The sequence below is a fragment of the Setaria italica genome, chromosome V (genome assembly GCF_000263155.2).
Source record: "Setaria italica strain Yugu1 chromosome V, Setaria_italica_v2.0, whole genome shotgun sequence".
In the NCBI taxonomy this organism is placed as follows: Eukaryota; Viridiplantae; Streptophyta; class Magnoliopsida; order Poales; family Poaceae; genus Setaria; species Setaria italica.
Window position 1 is genome coordinate 10,320,329 of NC_028454.1, and position 25,909 is coordinate 10,346,237.

At 49.2% G+C, this 25,909-nt stretch overlaps 2 protein-coding genes across 2 annotated transcripts; one reads left to right on the top strand and one right to left on the bottom strand.

Moving 5' to 3' along the window:
* Positions 1–15,745: 15,745 nt before the first annotated feature.
* On the bottom strand, positions 15,746–18,345 carry LOC101780702 (protein kinase PINOID 2). The gene is made up of 2 exons (XM_004968329.3): positions 17,364–18,345; positions 15,746–16,882 (listed from the first exon to the last, which is right to left on the bottom strand). The coding sequence occupies exons 1-2, from the start codon at positions 18,038–18,040 to the stop codon at positions 15,973–15,975; spliced, it is 1,587 nt and encodes a 528-aa protein (XP_004968386.1). The 5' UTR covers positions 18,041–18,345; the 3' UTR covers positions 15,746–15,972.
* Positions 18,346–22,257: 3,912 nt separating this feature from the next.
* LOC101781103 (monothiol glutaredoxin-S4, mitochondrial) lies at positions 22,258–25,745 on the top strand. The gene is made up of 7 exons (XM_004968330.3): positions 22,258–22,389; positions 22,760–22,834; positions 24,173–24,349; positions 24,465–24,564; positions 24,641–24,707; positions 25,202–25,280; positions 25,375–25,745. The coding sequence occupies exons 1-7, from the start codon at positions 22,258–22,260 to the stop codon at positions 25,438–25,440; spliced, it is 696 nt and encodes a 231-aa protein (XP_004968387.2). The 3' UTR covers positions 25,441–25,745.
* The last annotated feature ends 164 nt before the right edge of the window (positions 25,746–25,909 follow it).

The following is a 25,909-nucleotide window of genomic DNA, read 5'->3' on the forward strand; positions in this document are numbered from 1 at the left end:
TGGTGACGTGGCCGGTTGTGTAGTGGCATCTGTTGTCTCAGTGAACCGGCCGCTTCATCGTATAGTACAATCGGTGCAGCGCCCCGAAGTGCTTCTGCTGTTTCTGCCCCCCTGCCCGTTTCCAATGCGGCTGGTTGATACTGTGGAGCCATCGGCCATACGGCCGATTGAAAGGGTGCCTAGGTCGGAGAGCCTCCATAGCCGGCCGACTGATTTTGGCCGGCTGTTGCCGATGGTGCCCCCCAAGGCACTGAATTCAGGGAAGATGATTGCGCGGAGGAAATCTGAGTGGGTTGAGGAGGCGCATGTGACTGAAGGTATGGTGTGCCGCCGTATCCCAGATGTATTGACGGCGAAGGCGCGCTCGATCCTCCAGGCTGAGCATGGATCGACTGAGGAGCCGAGTAGGGTATGCTTGAAGAACTCCTGACCGGGGCTGTGATAGGTGGGGCGTACGTCGGCCCCTGGTATCCTTGAGACACGCCATTGGCCGATGACGGCATTGTACACCGTATTAGTTATCACCGAGGATTGATCGATGAAAGCTTGGTAGACAGACTGTTGAACCATCTTGGACATCTTGCCCGAGTCCTCGGCGATTGTAATCTGGCAGGGAGTTGGAAAAGGAGCTTTCCTGACAGTTTCCCCACTCCTGGTACGACTAAAGGATTGTAAGCATGTCTTCCGGTACTGTGCTATTTGCTTCTCCAACTCTTCCTTCTGGTCGTCCTTGAGGTCTGCTTCCGTTACCTCGATGACGTTGTCTTCAGAGATTTCGGCAGCTTTCAACATGGTAGTGGTTGTGCACGTCCCACCGGGCGTGCCAAAAGTGTGTTGGCGCAAAGATCAGCCGATTGAATCTCTAGCGTCGGACACACGACTCGGGAGAATCTGCTTAACTCCTATTCGGGTGATCGCCCTGGTGCGGTTCGCGCAGCGTGCCAGCCAATCTGACCTGTTGTTTGGCAAGGAAAGAAACGTGTCAGATCCCAGAGGTTGCGATCGGCTAAGGTTCCAATCTTGAGAAAGCTCATCAGCGAATCGGCCGATTTGCTATAATAAGGAAATCGGCTATAATGCAACCGATTACTAAGCAACGTTGGTAAAGAAAACTACTAAAGTAAACTAGACAACGCTACAATAGCAACACTTGGAACAGATCTAATCAGCTATGCAGAAATAGCAGACGAGCAATAAAATACAAGTAAACCGAAATCTCCAATTCCAAGCTGGATAACTGGTGATAAAACTAGAACAGTAGGTAAAACCTAGAATTATAGTAAATATCGATAACTGATGAATAAATCTAAATGAAACGACAGCGATGTGCCCGAAGTTAAAGCTTAGACATTACTCGATAAACAGCACTTACAGAATTAGCCGGAGATCAAGTTGATGCAGCCCCGCCAACCCGTACGATCTTGTGGAAAGAGGAAAAGTACTGGCGAAGTCGCTTACTCGAAAGTAAAGTGCGAGGAAATAGTAGATTGTTGTATTGATTTGATGATGATTACAGACCTCTAAAGATGGCTATTTATAGCCTATTACAACCAATCTCTTAACCGACTAGGACTCTATCTCTAATTTTAAACGAAAATGAATATTTACAAGCATAACTCGTATCGGAGTTGATCGCCGCGCTCCTGTGGGCCGATCCCCTTTTATCTTCGTAATCCACTCTAAGCCCATATTGGCCCAACTGCTCCAGCCTCTCAATCGGCCGATCTCCATCAACTCCTTTCACCGAAATACTGCAGCACCAATCGGCCGATCTCCAACTGTAGCACCAATCGGCTGATTCCCAATCGTGACCTCCGTGCCTCGCCGCATCAGCTAATTCTCTCCCTTCTTGACGCCGATTCCATACGTGTCAAAATCTGGTGTCAACAAACTGTGTGAACTTAGATCCCAGTTAAGACCTCATTGGTAGGTCATTAACACTTTAATTGCTTCCGTGTTGACTAGTCAGTCTTAGCTAATGTGGGTAATGGCTTTGATAGGATCTGCACCGGCACTAAGGTGATCGTGCTACTGTACCCTACTTGTGGGAAAAGTGTACAACCTCTGCAGAGTTAAAATCTATCTGGGTAGCCGTGTCCACGGCATTGGACGAGTTACGGCTTGGTCACATGACTAGTGATTGGAGATGGATGATTTTTATGGCGTGTGTTGGATTTTGGAAGTGTCCAACAGTTGTGACGTGAGCTACTTCGGACGGGGAGTCCGGTAGCGTTAAAACTTGAATCCTTTGTGTAGGATCAACCCCACTTAACGATTCGGTTACTAAAAGAAATGATTTGCGAAAACTCTTTTGAAAATGAACCCTTGCATGTGTTGAAAATCTAGCTTTATTGCAAATAAACCTTAACCTCATCCTTGATATATCCTGTACATACTCGATATATCCTGTACATACTCTTGATTGTACCCCCCTCCGTGGATGGGGTTGGACTTGTTGAGTACTTTTGTACTCACCCTTGTTTTGTTACTTCAGAGGAAGACCCGGACTTCATCGCCGAGGATTTCGAGTAGGAAATCGCTTTCGCACCAAATGCTGCCTGTGGTGTTGGCCATTGCAGAATGCTTCCGCTGCCGTGTAGTCCCGAGTGCTGTCTCTTGACAGTATCTTGGCTCACTACTGTTATTTATTTTCTTATCATTTCGGCGTGGCTTTCACGCCCACTCCCACGGGAGTTGTACGGTTTATGAACCATCTGTCGAATAAATATGTTATCAGCCTCCTGGGACTGATATTTGTATCATATTTAGTCTCTGCTTATATGGGGACGCTTCAAATATCCACACCCAACGTGTGGGACCTACAAGTAAATATGTATGTATGCACAGGTCCTATGGTTCCTTCCTCTGCTCCATCACCGACCCGTCCAATCCTTGCCGCCGCTCCCTCCTCTTGTGTCGCGCACAGCGCACTCGTGCTGCATCACGAGAAGTCACGAGCGAGTGGCGTCCCTTACTGACCGCTACCCATCTAAGCCATCTCGCCGCCACTCCCCTGACGCCCAAATCCTCTACATCAACGCCGGCCCCCAACTGCCATATCCTCCCCATTGAAATCACCTGCCCATTGACCTTCCTCATCCCTCCCTGAAGCCTACCTTCATCCGGCGTCCTTCCTCCATTCAAGCAGCGGCTAGTGCTCCTTGGCGGACAACCAGATCTAGGAGCGACGCATGTGCCTCTACTTGTGGTTGTCTGCACCAGATCTAGGTAATTTCTTGCCTCTTCTAGCTACTTCTTGATCAAACACATAGTACCATCTACAGCCACAAAGAGGACCCAGAGGCACCAGCCTCCACACCAGAGGCAAGAAATTAATTACCTAGATGTGGCGTAGACAACCACAAGTAGAGGCACATGCGTCGCCCTAGATCTGGCCGCTCCCCAAGGAGCACGGACCGCAGCTTGAATGGAGGAAGGCCGCCAGCTGGAGGTAGGCTTCAGGGAGGGACGAGAAGGCTCGATGGGAAGGATATGGCAATTAGGGGCTGGCATTGATGCAAAGGATTTGGGCGTGAGGGGCGGCAGCCGCCCGGCGGCGGCCGCCCGGTAGGGACACCACTCGCTCACGACTTCTCGGCAGTGCGCCACGCGCGATGCGAGAGGAGGAGGCGGTGGCAAGGACTGGATGGGTCGGGGGTGGAGCAGAGGAAGGAACCCTAGGATCTTTGTATATATACATATTTACTTGTAGGTCCCACATGTCAGACTTGTAGACCGGGTCCGACGGGTATGCAGGTGAGGATATCAATTTTCTTTACCCACGAACAAGTATCCTCTAGCTTTAGGATGGTGCCCACACCCATGCCCGTGTGTAAGGAATGGCGTGTGTGTGCGCGCGTGTGTGTGCGTGTGCCGGGGTGTAGGCAAGATTTTACCATAGGGGAGGCTGAGACGCCAAGTAGAAAATGGTCGCATAAGAAATTTTTCAAGGACTCCAATATAGCACAAACAAGAAAGATATTTTAGAAATTGCTTGCCAAACCATGTATTTGATTGTATAATGGGTTTGGCTGTGTGCGGTTCTAGAGGTCGGAGACAATTCCTTTTTCTAGAAAGAAAACGTAGGATCTCGTACATCCGTGAAATAGTGGTTAGGTTACTGTTGCATTTAGTGACCGGCGGTCCACCAGTGTAACAACTCTACCTAAATTAAGTACTTGTACATCTAAACAAGTGGTTAGTCACTAAGCAAAGAAGTGAAATGTCCATTTTCACCCTAAGAAGCTCTTTTTGGATTTCAAAATAAAACTTGAGATTTTATATGCAAACTTAAATTTTTGCCCAAATAAGAGTTGTAAAACTTTTAATTTCAAACAACTTTTGTTAAAGGCACTTTGTCTAATTCGGAGTGGAAGAAAGTCAAAAATAGGAATCAAAATCGGAGTATTAAAGAACCCTATAAACCACCTAAGTCGTGGAATTCAAGTTTTCCTCCAACTTTGCAACCTGTTATCTCACAACTTCATATCTAAACTCAAGTCAGGCCCTTAATAAAAGTTGTAGTCCCTCGAGTGTGTTCTAACTTTGTTACACTGACCCAGGTCCAAATCGAATCCGAACCTGTTCAAAATCTTGGTCAAAGTTGGGTAAAACTGTCAACTCAGCCGCTCGGCGCTACAACACCAAGTCTGGAAAACTGCTCAGAGTGCACCTCTTGGCGAGGTCGTTCCTCCAAATTTTTGTACTAAACTCAAGAAAAAACCTAAATAGAAGTTCAAGCCTTCAATTTGGAGAGCAACTCCTTCAATGACGCTTAAGTCTAATTCAACTCAGAAGCTCCCCTAAAATCGAGTCAAAGATAGCTAAACCCCTGAATTTCCACCTCGCCGGCTAAATTGACAAAGTCTAGATTTCCAGATTTTTGGCAAACTTTGGCTCGAGGTATCTCCAAATCCTTTCCAAATCTGAACAAACACCTTAAACCAAGTTTGAACTACACCTAGAGTTGAACAAGTTTGCGTAAAGGAGTTTTGAAAGTTTAGTTGAAAAATCTAGAGAAAGGAGCTCCCAAAGCCGGTCGGGCTTACTGCCGAAGTGACCTCGACACCCGTGCGCCCAGGGCATGTTCGCCCACGCGCCGCATGGCCGCCGGCCACTGGCAGCTCGCCGGCGCCCTATCCCCGGCGAGACAGAGACAGGGCGAGAGCCACGGCACCCAACCCACGCCTGCGACACGACGGGGCGAACGCCGGGCTAGCCAACTGCCGGCCGCGCGCGTGCCTTCCCCCTGCCGCGCATCTGCTCTGCCCAACCCGCGCGTCGCCCGCCCGCCAGAGAAGCCGCCACACCGTCGATGTCCCGCACCTCCGCCCGCTCGCCCAACCCATACCGTGGCCCTCCGCTTCGCCCGCCTGACAGACCGGAGGCACACGACACGCTCCGCCCGAGGCCAATCGCGGCAGGAGAGCGCCCGGAGATCCGCCTCCCCAGCCCAATGGCACCGCTGGCCAATGGCCGCCTCGCCCGCACACCCGCCGCTCCCCGACCTTATCCTCCCGCCACCGGAGCCCCGCCTCGACCCTCCGCTCCACCGCTGCCCTATAAAAGGGTCACACTCGTCGTTGCCATCGCCCGCAACCACGCCTCTGCTTTTTCCTCTGCACCGCCGCTAGGCTCCCGTGGAGCTCACACCTCCGCGCCACCCCACACTCCGACGACTTCTCCGCCCGCTTCGCCACCCCTCCGCGCAAGTCTCCGAGCAGCCCGTGGCCTCCCCGACGCTGCCGGTGTGCCGAAACGCCGCCTGCACCGCCGCCCACCAAGCTCGGTCGCCGCCGCCGCGTTCCAACCCCTGCCGGCCATCTCCGTCACCCCAGCCCCACCAAATCGAGCTTAGGTGAGCCCCTGAGCCTCTCCGGCAACTTGTTGCCTCATCCCCGCCGACGAACCGCCGGGGATTTCCTCGCCGCTACCGCGCGCGCCCCCGGGGATGACATTACGTCTTCCCCATTCTTTCCAGGGGCCTGGGCGCAAAAACTCAGGGACCCCTGTGTGTTTAACCCATAGACGTAGGGGGTAGGATGCAAGTCTGCCTCGGCTTTTTAGTTTAATAATAGGCAAAAAAATTGTTAAACTTTATAAATAGCCAGTAAATTGTAGAAAAATCATAAAAATGCCAAACCACTTTTGTTGGAATCCTTGCTCTGTCTAGTTCCTAAGAAAAATAAGTTTGCTCATGTTACTGTTGTAAATAATATCCTATGCTTTTAATCATGGTTTAGGCCTTTTAAATCATAATAAACAGAAGAAAAGTGAGAAAAATGTAAAACCAACTCTGTGATGCTTGTTTCTATGCGTAGAAGCTCAGAAAAATGATTAGGGATCTGGTCTAGAACTTAATGTCACTAATTTAACTTTATTTTGGGGATCTAAGATTAAATCTTCCTTTTTGCATAAGTTTTGATCCAGAGCTCAGAAAAATGTGAAACCAGTTGGGTTAAGTTTGTTTTGTTGTATAGTTTGCAGGAAAATATAAGTTGTGGTGCAAATTAGAAAGAAAAACACCTTCCTTGTTAAGCATGTTTAATTAGAAGGAAAATAGTTGCCCTTCTCCAAAAATCATGAAAAATTCACCAAAGCTCCTGTAACACACCCTTAACATACTGGTAAAAATTCATCCTCAGTTTCACTGTAACTTTGAAGATAGAAAAAGTTAAGCTCATGCTACCTTTAATAATGAAATGCATGTAATTCCTTTTTGAGTCATCCAATGGCTTCCAAATTTTTACACTAACTCATTGTTGGCTTAAGTAAGGTGCTGTAATTTTCTCAGTACCTTTAGCTACTGTTTGTTTATGAAATCTTTTTGGTTAAATTAATCGACCTAAAGGAATAAAAGGAAACACAAATCCTAATACACCAAATACGTGGAAATTGGAAGAGGTGCATAAAAACATTCAGAAGTAAGTAACTATCCTAATGCACTTGAACCACCCAAACACGACCTTTCACTCTCTTTATGCAACTCTAAGTTGTAAGAAACTATATATGTACACAATCGCCATCAAATTCGAACTCCAGTTTAAACCGACCACACTCGTTTGAAGTTAAAGAAAGTTAAACCTTGTCGAAGTGAATGTGGCTATTGCAACTCCTTTTTCTTTAAGCCATGCCTTGCATCGTTGGGTACACACGCGAATACAACTAAACTCTTGCATGTGCATGTCGTATAGAAGCAAATCTCGCCGACGGAACCTACAATCTCCACCCGACATCGGAGGAAGACCCCGCTGCAGAGCTTCATCACTTGGAGGGTGAGCCCGAACCGGATCAAGACCCTGAGGAACCGCTAACTTTTCCTGAAGGCAAGCCCCGGTGCATGAATTCCCTATTTTACTCTTATGCCAATTGCGATGCTTATGATTGTGCATTTACGTTTGTAGGAGTTGATTGAAACCATACATGCATGAATTTAGTACCTTGATCTGAATACTAGTTGTTAAAGGGAGAGTAGTTGCAATGCTTAATAGGTTTCGGTAAAAATCGAGTGATTTCCTGTCACTCACGAGTTATAGGAATTGAATGTTTTATTTATGTTGCAACTATAAGGACGACAGACGGGGTCAGGCTTATGTTCGATACTTGGTGGATTGCCCCGTCTGTCTAAATGAAATTGATCTAAGGTCAAAACGTGTCGGCGTTCGTGACCAAGTGTTTGAAAGTACTAATCTCACACCTAGTATGGGATGGGGAAGCCTAGTACCTGATTGAACTGGGGCATGGCATACCCTCCGTCTGTCCTTGGAACGTTGTTTCCCATGGTGCATCATGTGGGTGCAAGTGCGGTCATAGTACGGCAGAGGCCGGGATTATGGAGCATTGCATGCCAAAGGCAGTTGGCCCTGACACGTGCCTAAGGGATCGATGGGGACGGATGACAAATGAAGTTACCCTTCGTGGTGCGCGGATGTCGTGAGCTTAGGTTCGCCATGCATGGTTAATAAATTCGAATCAATTCATCTGCCTCTCACAGTTTGGGACTACTTGATCACTATTCTGCACTGAGTAACGATGGAACATGATGGTGATATTAATTTGATGCTTGTTCTTTAATTGCTTGGAAACTATGCTTGCTTAGTATAAGTTGCTAATCTAGATTGGATAAAGAACATAGAACTTGAGCTAAAATATTGAAAGAAAGGACCTATTTTAGACGCTTTTGGCAAAGCAAACCCAGAGCCAGAAAAGCCTTGCATGTCTAGGTCTTGGTAAAATAGTTTACCCGATGAGTCAGTCTTGCTGAGTATTAGTTGCTCAGCCTTGTTGTGGCTTAACTTTTCAGGTGATGTTAATAGTTTGGTTGCTGGCACCACTTGGCCTACCCAACTCCCTCCGGGCTGGACAGTCAAGTGGGATCCCTCCTCGGACAGTGAGGGCAGGGATTTGTGATGTCATGATCAGCTTCGTCATGATATCATGTATCGACGTTTAGCTTCCGCTTATTTTATTTGATTGTTCGAACCTTGCAAATTTGCTTGAATTTCAGAAACTCTGGTGTAATAATTTGTGGAACTAAGTCAATGTGATGGGAATGTTGTAATCTCTGTGCTACTCACCTTCATGTGAGCGATGCTTCTCGATCCTGTGTAAGTGGTTCATCGGATGAAATCCGACGGTCGACCAGGTTGACTTGCTTAAAGTGCATAATCGCGTGTCAGGCTACTTATATGCATTTTAGTCAGGTTAATTTGGGCGGTTCCGCCACAACCAGGGGGTTACCCAAGTGATAGATTTGTAGGCGGGGGAGATTGCAAGACCAAGAGCTCGAACGGTAACACAAGAGCGCAAGATTTAGACAGGTGCGGGTCTCCGGAGAGTAATACCCTACATTCTGTGTTCTGGTAGATTATATTGCTGGTATGGGATGCGAAGGGTTGATGGACCCTCGGGAGGGGGGGTGTTCTTAGCCGCCTTATATAGGCTGATGACATAGGATTACAATCGGATATGATCTAATCCTAATCGGTTGTTACATGGAAAGCAATCTGAGTTGGACTACAACATATATCCCGCAATATCCGGGCGGATTCTGGTCGCCCGATCTCCTGACTTGTGCTCCACGTGTCTTCATGCCTTGCCCCCCATGCCATGGTTGGGTGGGGCCTACTTGTCAGACTGGCCAGTATCCTGGTCGGTGGGTACCCATGGGCACCCTTATCCCTCAAGCCCCCGAGTAATGTGGAGTTGAATAGGAGCCTAACGGATGTGCAACGAAGCTTGTAATGTATTCGGCTGAAGTTGCGAGGTTGTCATAGCGATGGAGAGGCTGCGCGGTGCTCAAAAAAGAAAAAAATTGAAGCTTCCATGGACGTGTGACTGAATGCGCATGGCTATGCGACTGCCGAGCTACGGGATGTCTAACATCCTATAGATCAAAGGGAAGCACATGGAGGGCATCGCAAGATGCACTCCATATGGAGTAGCCCCCGAGAATTGAAGCGATTAAAATAATCGGTCCAATGGTCAAGAAAATGATGTGTTGTTTCCGTAACAAAAGGAATCTAAATATAGCGCCTGGCCCCTAAGCATGAGGACCGATGGAGCCGCAGAGGCACGCCGACCTGAGATAAGAGCCCAGCCCCCAAGCGCGAGGACTGGCGGAGCCACGGAAGCACGTCGACCTAAAATAGGTCCCCCGAGCGCGAGGAGTGGCGGAGCCACAAAGCCACGCCGACCTGAAATAGGCGCCCAGTCCCTGTCGGTGTTTTATACCCAGCAACCTACCGAGAGGTATCCCGAGGTAGTAGATTGGTTGGTAGGGGATCATCGGACATGGAACTCGAAGGTAAAAACGAGGACACAAGACACGGATTTATACAGGTTCAGGCCACTAGAATAGCTTAATACCCTATGTCCTATTTGGGATGTTGTATATTGCGCCCTGCACTTGGGTGTTGTTTGGTGTCGAGGATTTTGATCCTCTGTTGTAGTTCTATGAGGTCTTGGCCTGCCAATCTAGGGACCCCTGCCCTCCTTTATATACTCCAGAGGGTGGGATTACTAGTCGGTTACAAGGAGGAGTCCTAGTAGGATTACAGGGTATGAGTCCTAGTAGGATTACAGGAGAATCCTAGGAGAGTCCGTCTTCTTCCTTCCTTGCGGGTTACTATGAATCTATCCCCGACAGCCCCCGAGCGCGAGAACTGGCGGAGCCACGGAGGTGTGCCGACCTGAAATAGGCGCCATGGTCAGGCGGGGCCCACTTATCAGACCGGCCAGTATCCTGTTCGGTGGGGACCCGTGGACACCCTTATCCCTCAGGTACATAAGCCAAATATACATATAGAATGATTACAGAATGATGCTATTAATTATGATTATTGATTGAGCACGGTAAAAGAAAAACTCGGATAACAGAGTTTGGTGGTGACACAAAGGGAATTGTATTTGGGTTAATCTTGCTTTTAACTAGCGTATAAAGCATGGAAAACTAGAAAAAAGCCAAATGTCAACTATATGCTTTCTCAGAATACCCAGGCACTGATAAGCTTGAATTAATTGTTTTCTATTTCTTCATGACCAATGTCCAAAAGAATTGAGAGGAAGGGACACTAGATCTTAAGATACAGGAGTACTAGCTACCTACTTGACAATCGAGATGGTCCTGATGCTTGCACGGGAGATCAGGCTAGAACCCGAATCGCATGGCCTCATGGGCCAGTCGGCTGGGCTGATTGTGAGGAGTCCTAATGCTGTAATTAGCAAAATGCTTTAAAACCTCACGTGGCGTTACAGCAGTATCAGGGGGGCCAGAGCTTTGTCCAAAAGGCAGGCCAAAGCCCAAACAAGATTCAGCTGGCTACTATGCATATAACTCCGCTGCTGATCAGGTTCATATAAAGAATCTTACTGTTTATTCTTCTGTGCTACTATGCCAGTTCTATGCACTTTTTAATAGCTTCATTAACCATGCATGCAGTATTATATTGCTCGTACAGCTTAGATTATTTGATGCCAATATGTGTGTTTTGTACATATGGAAATAAGCTACTCTCTCTGTTTAAAATATAGTTCGTTTTGACATTTCTAGATACACATATTTTACTATGTATCTAGACAAAAGTGCATAGCTAAATCTATATATTTAGAAAAAGTGAAACGACCTACATTTTGGATCAAATATCTATCTCTGAATGACACAGGTGAACAGACATATGGAAGAACAAGAGCTGAAGGAAGTTTCTGACAACAACAACGAAGGGAGCTTTTCCGAGAACCCGAGAATGCGAAGTTGGGCTGATCTGGCTATGGGCCCTTGGAAATGCAAAAACAGAGGAGCGGGAGGGGAGGATCTCACCAGATTGGGCCTGACATGTATTGTGCTTGTAAAGTCCAAAATAGACCTGAATGAAGGAGATATCTAATCTAATTCTCTAGTCTGAAGACCTCTGAATTTGTCCCAGGCGATCACCTCAAAAGAGAGAGAAAAAATCCCAGTCTCAGGTGATCCCGAAAAGCCTGATTAGCGGATCGGCTCCCTGGTTTTCGTTGCAATGTTTCCGTGGACCCGTACACCTGGTTGACCGAGGAATCTTTGTTTTCCTACTACTAGCTCGATTTCAAGCAGAGTTTGCAGTTCTCATGAATTCATGATCCCTTTGTTTAGGTTTCCGGATGTGGTTTTGTTTTCAGAAACTGCAAAGATCAAGTAGCTTGGTTCTGGTGCGGTTAGCACAGCTGAGAGCCTGAGATGCCACACCATGCATGCAATCTGCTTTTCCCCGCACATACCTGATCACCCAACGCACGCACCGCAGCTCCACCTCTCCAGAGTCCAGACGTACGTTCGTAACGTTCCAGCAGGCACGTACGCGTGGCGTTCTCTTCTCTGCAGCGGATCGATAAGGTTTTGACGCCCGCGATCCATCTGCAGCCAGGCTCCGGCTATCGATCACGTTCTTCGACTTGCACAGGCTCTGCCGCTCTGGCTCGTTGTTGCATTGCATTGGCGACGCGAGACAGAGGAAATGGAGGAGTAAAATAACGAACGGAGAGGCGGAGAGCGCAGTGTGCGCGCGTGTGTGACTGATGAGACTGACATGGGCATCAGGGCAAGCATGCAGATGCAGTGGACCGAACAGTGGCTTCCGCTCTTCAACATCCGGGTTATGATGCAGGCCGCGGCCAAGCGCGCCTCATCATGATCCCGTGGACGACACCCTCATCATTCGCCCCTCACCCTCCCTCCTCTAAGTCCTATCTTTCTCTCTTTGGCGAGAGGAGTGCGTGCGTGAATCCTCTGCGGGCACATCATCGCGCTACTGTTGCTACCAACGATGCAGCTGATGACCTGCTCTCTCTCCCTCCCTCCATCATTGTCGCCGGATACGCATCCATCAGTTCTTTGGATCTTCACCGTGTCCAACGAACCGAGCAATCAGTATATCCATCCATCTCTATACCTCCTGCACGTATACCGATCGTTCGTTTTCTACACTTTCCTGGCTGCCGAAAAGAAGATCCCAAATCAGCGGAGATCATCTCCATCTACCTACGCCGTATCATAGCCGCATTGTATACCTCTTGCTTTCGAGCCGAATGATTGTACACGTACGTATAGGGATGATTACAAAAACAAGCGGATGGCTTCGATCTCGACCGTGTGGTCTGAAAGACTGAAACTTTCATGCATTTCAATTCTCACCGATATGATATTCTTAGTATAGGCGGCCAGATGAGCCGCCCGACGGCACTAGCCCGATTTGGCCTGGCCTAACTAGGCCCAGCACTATTAAGCCATGCCATGCCGGGCTGGATCGGCACTGCGTGCTAAACTGCTAGCTCAGGCCCGGCACTATGGCCTTTTTATCGTGCCGGGCCGGCCCGCTAGCACGGCTAGTACGGTAGTGCTAGTGCCAGGCTAGGCACTACAAACAAACGAGAAGAAATCGAATCAAGTGGCCAAAAATCAAGAAATTGATTATGGCAATCACCAAGATCCATGAATTCATCACATAAATACACACATATCAAGTTCATCACATAAAATCCATCAGAAGTGAATCTCCAGCGGCAGACGCGGCTCTCGGCGGTGCGAGTCCCAGTCGAGACTTCACGGCAACAGCGGCCGTCGGTGTGAGTCCCGGCCGCACCCCGCCAGCCTCCCAGCGGCGTCCCCCGCGGCAGCTCCCGACCGAGCCCCCGCACTAGTAGCGGCGGCCCCAATGGCGGGTCCTTGCTGCGCCCTCGTGCTAGTAGCGATGGCTTCGGCGGCATTCCCGTGGGCAGCAGCTGCAGCAGGTGCGGTGACCGGCCGCCAGCGCAGCTCGAAGTAGGGAAGGGAGGGGCAGCGGTGAATGCGTGAGCAGGAGTGGGAAAGGCGTCTGCTGGATTGTGGGGAAGCGGAGGAATGAAGGGATAGTGTTAGGGTTTTTTCTCTCTATATATATGGGGCAGTGGGGGTTGCAAATAGGCTGTCGGCACTGGTGGAAAATGCAACATTAGTTCCGGTTGGTAAGGACCATATCTCTCCAATGTCCAACCGGGATTAAATTTTCGAGACAAAAGGGGGTTCTTTAGTCCCGGGTCATTCACCCGGGACTAAAGACCCCCTTTATTCCCAGTTGGTGTTACCAACCGGGACTAAAAAGTTTCGAAAAAAAAACCACCGCGCCCCACGCCCGCCGGTCGTCCGCGTGTGCCCGCGCCGACCTCTGCTCGCCCGCCACTGCTCGCCACCGCCACACGCCTCTGCTCCACCTCGCACTGCCGGTGCCGCTCCGCCCCGCACCACCGGGCCCACCCACTCCGCTCCACCCCGCTCCGTCGACGCCGCTCCGCCTGCACCGCTGGCCCGCTCACCCTTGCCCCGCTGCCGCTCCTCACTGCCAGTGAGGGGCGAGCAGAGGGGGAAGGGGAGGGGGCGGGAGAGAAAGAAAAGGAGAGGAGGGGAGGGGAAAGGGCGGGAGAGGAAGAGAAGGAGAGGAGGGAGAGGAGCCGGCCACCTGCGCTCACCTACGCCAGAGGGAGAGGAGGAGGAGGAAGAAGAAGAAGAAAGGGAGAGAGGAGCTGCTAGCTGTGTGCGCGTGGAGAAGATAAGAAAGGGAGATAAGAAAGAGAGAGGAGAAGGAGATGAGACCTGTGCGCGTGCCTGCGAGCCCCTGTGTTTTGTCCCGGTTGGAACCAGGACAAAAGCCTCCCCCTTATCCCAGTTGGAATTACTAACCGCGACTAAATCACGAGGGGCTAGTCTTGGTTGATATTTACAACCGGGATTAAAGCCCCCTCTAGCGGTGGCCTTCGATGGCACATTTTTGACCCACGACTAAATGCGCTTTAGTCCCGGGTCCAATATTAACCGGGACAAAAGGTGTTGAATGGAAGGTCAGTTCTCTAATAGTGTGAGCCGCATCAGGCTGACCCAAAAACCATGCCGAGCTCGGGCTGGCCCGGCATGCTGAGATTGCGGCCCAAGCACTGGCCTGAGCATAGGGCCAGCCCAGCCCAGGCATTGCCCTCGTGCCGAGCCGTGTTAGGGCAGGGCTTTTTGGGCCGGGCTTCGTGCCGCCCAGCGGGCCTGGCCCACGTGGCCATCTATATTCGTCGGTCCCAAACGGTAACGGTCGGATGTCACATCACCACCACGCCGACGACTGATGCATGCAAGTGTGTGCGCGCGCGCCGCCGTGGCCGTTGGCAAGTCTGCGATGCCGCCGGCCGGGACTCGATCGGATGGATGCGACGCGCAGGCAAAAGGGGCGATGGACTGACGGATGCCACGGGCCGGGTGCCAACCAACCAGCGCCCCGCCGCGCGCGCGCCCCTGTGCGGCGAGAGCGACGGCCGGCGGCGGCGGCACTCCGTCCCCGCGAGCCGCCGCCGCGGCCGCGACAGCTCTCCTACTAGCTAGCCCCTGATGTGTGGCCAGAGCCTGATCACGGGCTCTCGTACGTCTCCCCGGCCCGACGCTACGGCGAGATACGACGAGCGAGCCAACGTGCCCGCACAGGCGAACAACGGCAATGCAGGTTGCTTGCTGTCATCAACGCACTGTAGCCATGTACCCTTGCTACGCCTGAGAGGCCGACAGGCGAGCGAATCAGCAACGCGCAGCGCCTACACGCAGGCACCCATCAAGCTGCAACTGACATGTGGGCTCCAGCGCCACATCATCTGATGGCCCCACATGTCAATGACGGCCGGCATACACTGGCACGTACGGGGGCTGTACGTCGTTTTCGGCAGGTAGATCGAGCTAGCCGTAGAACAAAACTCTCTCTTCCAACGCGCTAGCAGACGGGGAGGCTTTTGCGACGAATGGCGGTGCAGTGCAGGGAACGCATCTAGCGACAGCGAGACGCGCGAGTGCGTGACGGTTCGAGCCGGCAAAGCTGCATCGATCGGGGAGGGGGATGGTGGTGGTTGGCGAGTGCGCGCGACCAGGTGGTGGGGGCTCGGCCGGGCGCACGGGGAAACGGGACAAAACGCGCGTGCGCGGGGGCGCCATGAGAGCCGACCGGCACGGCGCCCAGGGGGCCCCCTCCTCCCCTCCTCGCCCCTGGCCGCCGCTCCATCCACCCGCTCCCGTCCGCGCCCCCGCAGATGCCACCGCGCTAGCGCTAGCGCTAGCATGTCGATCTCATGTCTGCCTGTGCCCTCGTGCCCGCCGCGCTCCGCGATTTCAGCTCGATCGCTTCGATCTCCCTCCCCCGGCATGCCTCGTACTGCAAAAGCACACGCTTTCTTGTGACATCCATGGCCCTTGGCACGGTCGGGGACAGGATTCTTCCAACAAAATCGATCAACCCATCATGTTGGCAGCGACGAAACTAACACAAAAACCTGAGCAAAGAAACGCTCGATTTTCCCCTGCAAACTAGCCGCGTCGAGGAGGCGGTTTTATTGGCCAGCCAGCCACGGGTTTCTACAGCTTGGTGCTCCTGTCGCGCTACTGTATGTACACTTTCACTAATCGATCCGCCGATGGACCTTCAGACAAGATCGAACGCCAGCTCAGAAGTACTCGAAGCGTTCGTCGGGCCGGACGGGGTTGTAGGGCTCCTGCCGCTCCTTCCTGCTCATCATCATCACCTTCTTCTTCTGCGCCGCGGCCGCTGGCGCCACCGGCGGCGGCGGCTTGGGCACCTCGGGCGGCCGGACGGACCTGACGAGCGCCCAGTTCACGCCCTTGAAGAACTGGTGCCGCTTCACCTCGGCGGAGCCCGTGCACCCGCCCAGCCGCTTCTTGGGGTTCTTGGCCAGGAGCTGGCTCATGAGGTCCTGCGCGCGGAGGTGCTCGTCCCACTCTCTGCCGCTCGCCGCCGCCGCCACCCGCGGGAACGCCAGCGGCTGCTTGATGATGTTGGCCAGGGTCTTGTCGTTGCTCTCGCCCTTGAACGGCGTCCGCCCGTAGATCATCTCGTACATGAACACCCCCAGCGTCCACCAGTCGACGGCGCTGCCGTGGCCCTGCCCGGAGATCACCTCCGGCGCCAGGTACTCGTGCGTGCCCACGAAGGACTTGGACCGCGCCGAGACCGGCTCCACCACCACCTCCGGGTTGGTGGTGTCGGCGGCGGGCTCCGACGACGTCTCGCCGTCGCCGCCGGGACGACTCGGCGCGGCCTCCTCCTTTGCTTGGCACTTGTGCACGCCCTTGAAGAGGCACGACAGCACCGGCTGGATCGGCGGGACGCAGGACGGCTTGGCCGCGTCCGCTCGCCCGGCGGCGCTGCCATTGTGGGGGTGGCTGTTGTGGCGGAGAAGCCTCGGCACGACGTCGCACTTGAGGGAGAGGTCGAAGTCCGAGAGCATGATGTGGCCGTCGCCGCGCACCAGGACGTTCTCCGGCTTGAGGTCCCTGTACACCACCCCCATCATGTGCAGGTACTCCAGCGCCAGCACCGTCTCCGCCACATAGAACCTGCCATCAGTTCACTGTCAGACAGAGATACATAACCTGCCGTACGTTCACGCGAAACCAACAGTCTATAAGCAAAGTTATTAATATACTTCTCTTCTTTTCGCACGAAGATAAACATGCCTTTAAATTGCATTCAACAATGATTCGGAGAGGATAAATATCTCCTGATTGTGCGTACAGTGGATCAGCATACATGTCACTATACATGCAGCTCAAATCATTAGCTTACATGAAGCCCTAGTGGTTCAAACAGATCTGCTTGGTAAGATTGACACGGCAAGACAAAAAGAGCCTGCTGAAAGCTAGCACCAATGCACATGAAAAGAGGATCACTAGCTTAAAGAGCTATGCTTTTACAAAAGTGACGCTGAAACAAAGCTTAGCTTGACCCTGGAACAGAACTTTACTTACCGTGCCTCAGCCACAGATGTGAGAGAAAAGATGCTCATGCAGTCATGGGAGTTTTGTAAATGGATAATACCTCGCCGAGGAGATGCTGAACCGCCTCCCGGGCTGCCGTTGCCGGGCCACATGCAAGTCGCCGCCGGGGCAGAACTCCATGACGAGGCAGGCGTAGTGCGCCGCCTCGAAGTCAGCGTACAATGTCGGCAGGAAGGGGTGATCGAGCGTGCGCAGGATCTCACGCTCCACCTCCGCCCGCCGCAGCTTCTTGCGGAACGCCAGCGCGTCCTTGTCCACCACCTTCATGGCGTACAGGCACCCCGTCGACCAGGGTTCACGCAGCTGGCAGAGGTAGACGTTGCCGAGGTCGCCGCTGCCCAGGCGCCGCACCAGGCGGAAGTGCTCCAGCCCGATGCGGCCAGCGGCAGCTCGGATGCGCCTGATGGCCTCCCACTCGGCCTGGTTCGCCTTGTGGGGCTTATGGCGGCATGACGAGGCTGGTGTGTCCCAGCCTCCGCCGAAGGAGCGCACCGAGACCGAGCTGGAGCTGCCAATGTCACTGATCCAGCTCCGGCGGGAGCCTGGCGCCGTGAGCGAGGACCGGCTGCTGTCGTAGTCGGACTCCTCTCTGATGGTAGCCATTGAGGCTCTAAGGCAGCAAGGCAATGCAATGAGAAACCAAAGAGAAGCTAGGACCTCCTCTCTACCTCCCAGCTCCCTGTTACTATATAAGCAGCTGTGGACTGAGGGTGCCATGAGCTAATGTGTGGTCGTGTGGATGGCAAGTTTAAAAAGGTTTAAAGTCACATAAGCCAGCTTTATCCTGTAGAGTATCTATTGTTAAGTATATAACTATTCCCCAGGATCTAGCAGAGTTGATTCACCTTTTTCTCCACTTGCATGGATAATTATATAGGCAAGAATCATTGCATCATTGGACCCCCAAGGCTAGTTGGAAACTACCTGGTTCAGTGTCCTCAAGCAGCTAGCTCCACTGCACCAGAGTAAACCCAAGCAGTAAGTATAGATGGGTAAGCATATTTTGAAGAAAAACGAGAGAGAAGAAAACTGGAATCGTGCAATGAACTTTGTAGCAGTGTGCAGGTGCAAGCATGGTGACATTGCTTTATGCCTGGATGGATGGGTCACATGAAGAACCAACGGCCAGTAGGCTGCTTTGTGATTAAAGAAGAGAAGATAACTGCTAAAGCTTTGCAGTTGAAAGTTACACATGCATCGCCCGTGCAGAAGCAATAACACAGCCACCTCACAACTGCTGAAATTATATAAAAGATGCTTACCCTTTCCTTCCTCTGCTATCCTCCCACTCCTTCCTCCTTTCTTCCTCTTTTGGTACATATCTTTAAGGGTTCATGTGATTCCATTTAGTGGCCACGTCAACCACCCAAGCTTTCCACCTATCTGTGCCATGCCTTCCTGTTGCCATTGCCCAGGCTGGTCACTTCTGCGCGTGAAGCAGGAAGGATACAATAGCATTAGGCCAAGTCTTGTTTGTGCCAACAACAATCCATGTTGAACCATGACTAGTGTTGAGTCTTGCAGCAGGACATTTTTGCAAGGCACTATTGGGCAAGTGAAACATTTGGGCACCCAGGGCATTGTAACTCGCCATATGTACAGTTGCGGGACCATAAGACAAAACAACAATTAGATGAAAACAAAGAATACAGGCATCATAGGACCAGGAAAAGGCCCGCTCAATTGTCATGTCAAGCTAGCAGTGAGAAATAGTGTTTCAGTTCTCGTCAGGCATATCATGGACCAAGCATTAACGCCCAATTGCCTCGGATTTTCTATGCTTTCTGGAACCTTTCTGCTTCTGCCAGTACCAGCACAGCAGCCATACGTCATATATACGCCCAGTATCAGGTCAATGTATTGTACGATCCTGCCTGTTCTCTCACAACAAACATAGCAGAAACAATGCAGCATGAAGAAGTTGCTGGGGCAGCTCCAATTGGGATTGTGGGAACACTGAGAACACCAAATCTTGATGGCAGATCTGCCGGCCAACACAATGTCTGGTCGGTTTGGACAGACCCCTTTTGCAGTTTGTGGATGCTATCCGCCAATAGTTACTTACAACTGTCTTTCGCCCAAAAATAGATACTTGCAATTAGCAACTGAGTAATCATGTATGTCTATGCATCAAACATTAAAGCTTAAAGGGCTGTGTGATCCTCTGCTGCATTTAAATTAGAGATCCCCTTCTGTAGATTCTTGAAATATAATAAGATGGATTGTTACTGGTCCAAAACACAGATACATACCAGAACAAACTCATCAGTCATCAATGACAACCTGCATAGGAAAAACCACCATGCTCACAACTTACAATGCAGTAAATAAAGAACTGGGCAAGAGCAAAACTGACCAAGTGAGGGGAAACTATAGCTAAAATCGTCAAGAAAACTATATATAAAAAGACAAGCTCCATCCATAAAGAAAACATAAGACAATGGCGATTGATCTCACAACTTAAGCATATGCATCAGCATTTATGTATGAAAGAATGCAATTTATGCAATTACATCAAGCAAATCATGCGATCACATCAAACAACTAAAAGTAAACTTGTTAGCTACCATTCAGCTAAGCATGGATGCGAGGAGTAATCACATTCTGGAGTATTGTGTGCCAGGGGATCACTCTCTAGAGCCACATCTACTTTTTAACTTTAGAGGACGAAAACCATTGGGAAACACAAGAGAAAAGGACTCCTACTGTAAAGCACAACCCAATGGAATCATTGCCAAACAAGTCCAATTCAAAAAGCGTCCTCATCAGGGTGAAAAAGTTTTGTTTCCCGCAATCATTCCAACACTGTAGGTTACCAGATACCCTTACCATTGCTTGCAGAAGAGCTGCAGTAATGCGTGGCCACAATGCAGGTCCACACTCCACAAGAAAAAGGTAACAAGACAATAATAGAAGGAAGAAGGGAATATTCATCAGAGGAGCTGTCTAATCAACAGGATCGTGATATAGCTTAAACCTCTCACAGAGGATGATATATTTAATCGTGGCTTGTGTACTACTCCCTCCGTCCCAAATTACTATTCGTTTTGACATTTCTAGACATGCATACATGTAGGTCCATAGCAAAAGCTACGTACGTAGAAAAGACAAAACGAATAGTAATTTGGGATGGGGGGAGTACCACTCAACTGTATTAGTAATCCATGAGTCAATGTACGGTTGGAGCTGGTCCCCATACTAAGGACAATTGTTTACATAGAAAATGATTAACGGAAATAAAAGTATGATAAACTAATGCTGACAGCTTGAACAAATGGTCCCAGGTCAACAGTGTCTAGAATTTGTTTTTAGTGAGGCAACAATACGTCTGCAGAAAAAGACTTAACAGTTAGAATCATTCTGTCATGGGCCAAAACTGCAACCCATAAACAACAACTTATCAGCACGTTTCCTGACTTTGTCTGAGTCAGTGGTCCACAGACCACAGTAGAAAGAAGTAGAAACTAGAAAGTATGCTGTGAATACAAGCAGTTATGGACACTTGCTTGGTTTCCAACTAAAATAAATATGTAGCTACCACATGGAACATATTGTTAACGTATATACATGATGATAAACAATATTATAAATGTAGAATTGCGAATAACTGATAGATTGAAACTCTAGTTCTTAAGAAGAAATGTGATGGAAAAGGTAGAACATGTGAAGGAAAAGGTAGTAATCCATAAGCACAAAATAATGCAGGGTCTTAAGACTCACAAACATTTTTAGGATTCTTCTTTCAGTACAAACATGTATAGAAAAAAAAATGCTGAATCAATTGAAAAGAATAGGCTGGACGCAAGGATTTCAGATCGGCAGTAGGACTACCAGGAAATTTGAAATGTCAATGTAGGGTACTTGCCCATTTATAGCTACATTGGAATAATTTTATGAGGTTGCTCCAAGAAATTCCAGCACTTAACACAAGGTCTTGTTTAGAGGTTTTTTTTTTCTCAAAACACCCTCTTTTACAGTACCCACAAAGCTGTGGGCCTATGCACCCTTTACAAGGTATATAAGGAACAACTTAAAGGCTATCTTTCTTCTAGCTCTCTACCTTGCTATGCCAACTCATTCATGGTTTTGTGGTGGCAGGTTCAAAGATTTTGCTATTCTAAACAGAGATTCTCCTGCCTCATGGTTACATATGATTTATGCTCCAAGTATATGGGGAATAAGAGGTACTGTAAAGCTTCACTTCGTTGCCTAGCAGCATACAAAGCACATACAAACCAGTTACCCCATTCTGCATCTTTTACCTTTTCTGTTTGGCAAATGACTAATCTACGCATAATAATCTAAGAATAACTAGCGGTGCCGGAAGTGCAATATTTGATCATTAGCAAACCAGTGATACCACTATGACATGTTAATAAGAACTACTCTTTCGCTACACTGTAGATGCAACACAATCAAGCACACTCTTTCGCTACACTGCGCACTTCATATGACAACTCAAGAGCAGTTTCCTTACACAATCAGATCACTGTCTCGCCGCCCAAAGATGCACCATCATACTAATCCTCTACCTCCGATGCACCAAATCACCTACACATTGGCCCAGATTACACGCGAAGGCGATGCCCGCAGCGACACCGTCTTACTCCACTCCAACCAGTTCCAAGGGGGGTTGAACAAGCAAAGAGCACGCACCTCCCGGGGATTGAAGAGGAAGGAAGCCAACAGGAAACGCCCGCTGCGAGATCTGATCACCGGTCGGCGCAGCCGGCGGCGGCGGCGGCATAAAACCGCCGGAGAAACCTCGTCGCTGCCGCTCCGAAATGGAGGACGGTTAGCTTCCGAGTTCGGCCTCCTGTCCCGCGGGTTAAAAATGGGCCGTCTCTGGACCCAAACTGGGCTTCTATCTCTACACTCACTAAATAACTGGGCCATATCTGGTTCGGCCCGCTACAAGGAGAATGAATGGGGAAATGAGGTTCGATTGGGCCTGCTCCGCTGCTCGTTCTTCTCATCGACTTCCCTTCCCTTCTCCTTCGCCGCCGTCTCCCGACCCCGGCGGCGCCGCCCCCATCCGGCTCCTCCTCGCCGTCGATTTCGTCTCGGTTAGTCTCCTCCTTCGCACACTTCACCCGTGTCTCCTTCTCGCACCCGACCCCGGGGAGGCCTCCTTTTCCTCAATTTGCGTCGTCGAGTCGTGTGACGACGGCGGGAGAATCCGCGCACCATCACCAGTTCACCACTACGGTGGGTGTGGGGTTCCTTGTCAGGCGGATCAAATTATCTGCCGATAATTCTCTCTACTCTCTTGACATTCTCTAGGGTCTGGGGCCTATTTCGCTCTATCGCACAAGCGGTTCCCTTCGCGTAGCGCGAGTTCGTTGTTATTGGCTGGGGTTTAGTTGTTGATTTTCGGTTAAATTGGTGGATATTTTGCTTAATCGCGGTGTTTGTTGCCGTATATTTCTTCTGCAGGATACCATGGCGAGATTAGTATCCACCGCCCTCGTAAGGGGACTCATGAGATCGTCCCGCGCATCGAGCGCAGCTGTAAGGCTAAAGGCTCTTCTTGTACCCTTCCTTTGACATTGACAATTTAATGTGATCTTTGTCTGTCAATTAGTTGGGACTCAAATGAGCCTTTCAAGATTTGACGCTCACATGACATGTGGGTTAGGCAGTTAGGGTGTCAAATGTTGAAAGACTTGCAAATTGAGACCCAAATAATGAAATTTCTTGTCACTAAATTCTACCATAGTGAGTTTTTTTTTTGAACAAAACTATAAGGAGATTGTTTGAGTTGTGGTGATCTTAGTTTCCGCTTATTTCCTTCTGTTGTACTAGTGCATCAGGGGTTTGGAATTGCTGACTTTTGCGCAATTATCTCTATTCCGAGTTTCTGATGTGTGGTTGATTAATATTCGATGCAAAGTTTTCGGACTTCCAGCACATTGGTTTTATTCTTAGATTCTAATGGGCAATCGATCAACTAGTTTTTGGAACTTTAGTGCACCTGCAACATACACCTAGTTGCCAATAGTAATAATGTATTTGGACAATGTAATGTGCTGTTTAACATTCGTGTGGTCTCCATGGATAAGTTGGAATATATTTCCATTTGTGTTGCCTCATGGTTTTCACTAGGTAAATGTGTTATATGTTCCATCTAATGAAAAGAAATGTATTAGCAGGATGTAGCCACAACCTTTTTAGGTTTGGCATTAGATGTACTTTGGTATTGGTACCTTAACTTTTAAGTTGGTTATGGTCTAGTATCATTCTCTGGTAGCAACTTCTAGTTTCTTTTTTTTTTGACCGAGCAATTTCTAGTTTCTACACCTGCATTTCTAAAAAGGAAGTTATTCAACCTTTGCACCGGACTCGTACCCCTGCGGTATAGTGTAAGAGTTAAGCTTCCTTATGCCCTACTTGATAAAGAACCCCCAACCTTACACCACTAGAATTTGGCAAGGGGTATACTTTTACCTTTTGTCTGAATATGGGTCGTGCATTTTATGAAATTTATCACTTTGCCCAATTTAAAAAGGAGCATACTGAGGTGCATGTTATATTTAGGGTCTGTTTGCTTCGCGTCCGCATCGTGCTGCGCCATAACTCCAGCGTGCTGCCTTAACTTAGCTGACTGTTTGGTCTACGTCCAGAGATTTGGCGTGCCGCACTTCCGTAGTAGAATCTACGTTCATTTTGCTGCCAGAGCTCGCCAAAAGTTTGGCGGACGATTCATCCGCCAGACTTGCGGCGTGGCTGCAGTTGCGTTATGGCGCAGTCTGGTTGCAAAGCAAACAGACCCTTAATGTTCTATTAGATTTTACCTTCTGATTTTCATTTTGAGTCCTTTTCTGTTTTGCATGATAACTGGAAGAGCAGGCTGTTTCACGACCAGCTATCCAGCAGTTTATGAACTACTCATCAGGTCTTGGCGGTGCTCCTAGTGCAAATGGGGACTCAATGACAACACGAGTAGCTGCTGATCCCGATACGCATCAAGATTTTCAGCCAACAAGCAAAAGTTCAGAGATGTCTTTTGATGACATTGTTGCTCAGGTGTACATTCTGCTTTACTAATGAGCTTTTGGAACAATTTGGATCAACTCATTTAACATTTTACACAACTAGTCATAATCTGAAGCTGTGGTTCCCACAATAAACACCTTGGCAGGATATCAAGGAGCACCCTGTCTTGATCTATATGAAGGGTTATCCTGATGCTCCTAGGTGCGGATTCAGTGCATTGGCAGTGAAGGTCCTCCAGCAATATGGTAAGTTGTCTCTGAGTTCTGATTTTTTGAATCAATGTGCTCTTTAAATTCTTAAGTCGGATATTGTCTATTGCAGGTGTCCCCATCAGTGCTAGAGATATTTTGTCAGACCTTAAGCTCAAAGAGAGTGTTAAAGCATACAGGTAAGTTGGCTTACTATAATATTATGTGTTGTTAGATGTTATGTGGTAACTGCTTGTGTCTTCAAAGGAAAATAGAACTGATCTGGGATGGATTATCTCCGTGTTGGTAAAGGAAACGTTGTTTTAGTTCAACCTAAAGACTCAAGAGAGAACAAGCAACATAATGATATCTGAAAAATATAAATGGAAAGAGAATGAAATTTCAGAATGAGCAAAATGGATTCTGTTAGTTGACAATGGAATTTGGTTTCGTTCAGGATATCCTCATGTCAAAATAAATCAGTAGAGTAGCATCTGTGAACAGTCAGTCCTATATTATGACGCGTGTTTCAGTCGCACTTTTTTTCCTGTTGAATTGTGGTGTATGAAAATGGGATAAATTAGAATCATTCAGCTGGTTCTTATGCCACAATAAGTTAACTTTTTCGAAGAACCATACCAGAATCAGTTAATGCTTGCACTTGGTAAATTTCAATATTTACTTTTTTTTACAGTAACTGGCCCACATTTCCACAAGTATTTATCAAAGGAGAGTTTGTTGGGGGATCCGATATCATACTCACAATGCACCAGGCAAGTTAGCTCATCATGGCAGGTTTAATTTAGTTACTGGATGTTCTGGGTAGCGTGGAACTAATACCGACTTTTTCTTTGCAATTTTGTTCAGAAGGGTGAACTGAAGGATCTGCTTGGCGATATTGCACCAAAAGGCGAACAAAATGGTTCGTCTTGAAACAAGCCATAGTATTCCAACGCAGATTTCTTAGACTGGATGTTCTTTCTCAGACAACGTTGATTTTCCTCGCACTGTCAGTGGCTTCGGATACGAATTTGTGTTCGCTGTTTTGTTTGGATCGTGCCGAAACCGCCGAAACCCTAAGCATGTGTTTGGTTTTGGGATAAGTGGAATGGGTTGGATTCATCCCACTTTTGTGGGTTGGCATCTCGTGTTTGGATGAGAGGGATGAGTTCGTTTCAATCTTTTGTTTGGTTGAAAGGGTTGAGAAGGATAAGATGGATGCTATTTTAACACTGTTAGTAACGGGTTTCACCTATCAGCTGCGGGGCTCATCTGTCATCCTCTTTTCCATCCATCCATCACGGCATCCTCATCCCCCACCGCGCTGGCCTCCCGCATCGTGCCGGACTCCCCTGCCGCGCTGGACTCCCCCATTCACTCCCCCACCGCACCGGCCAACCCC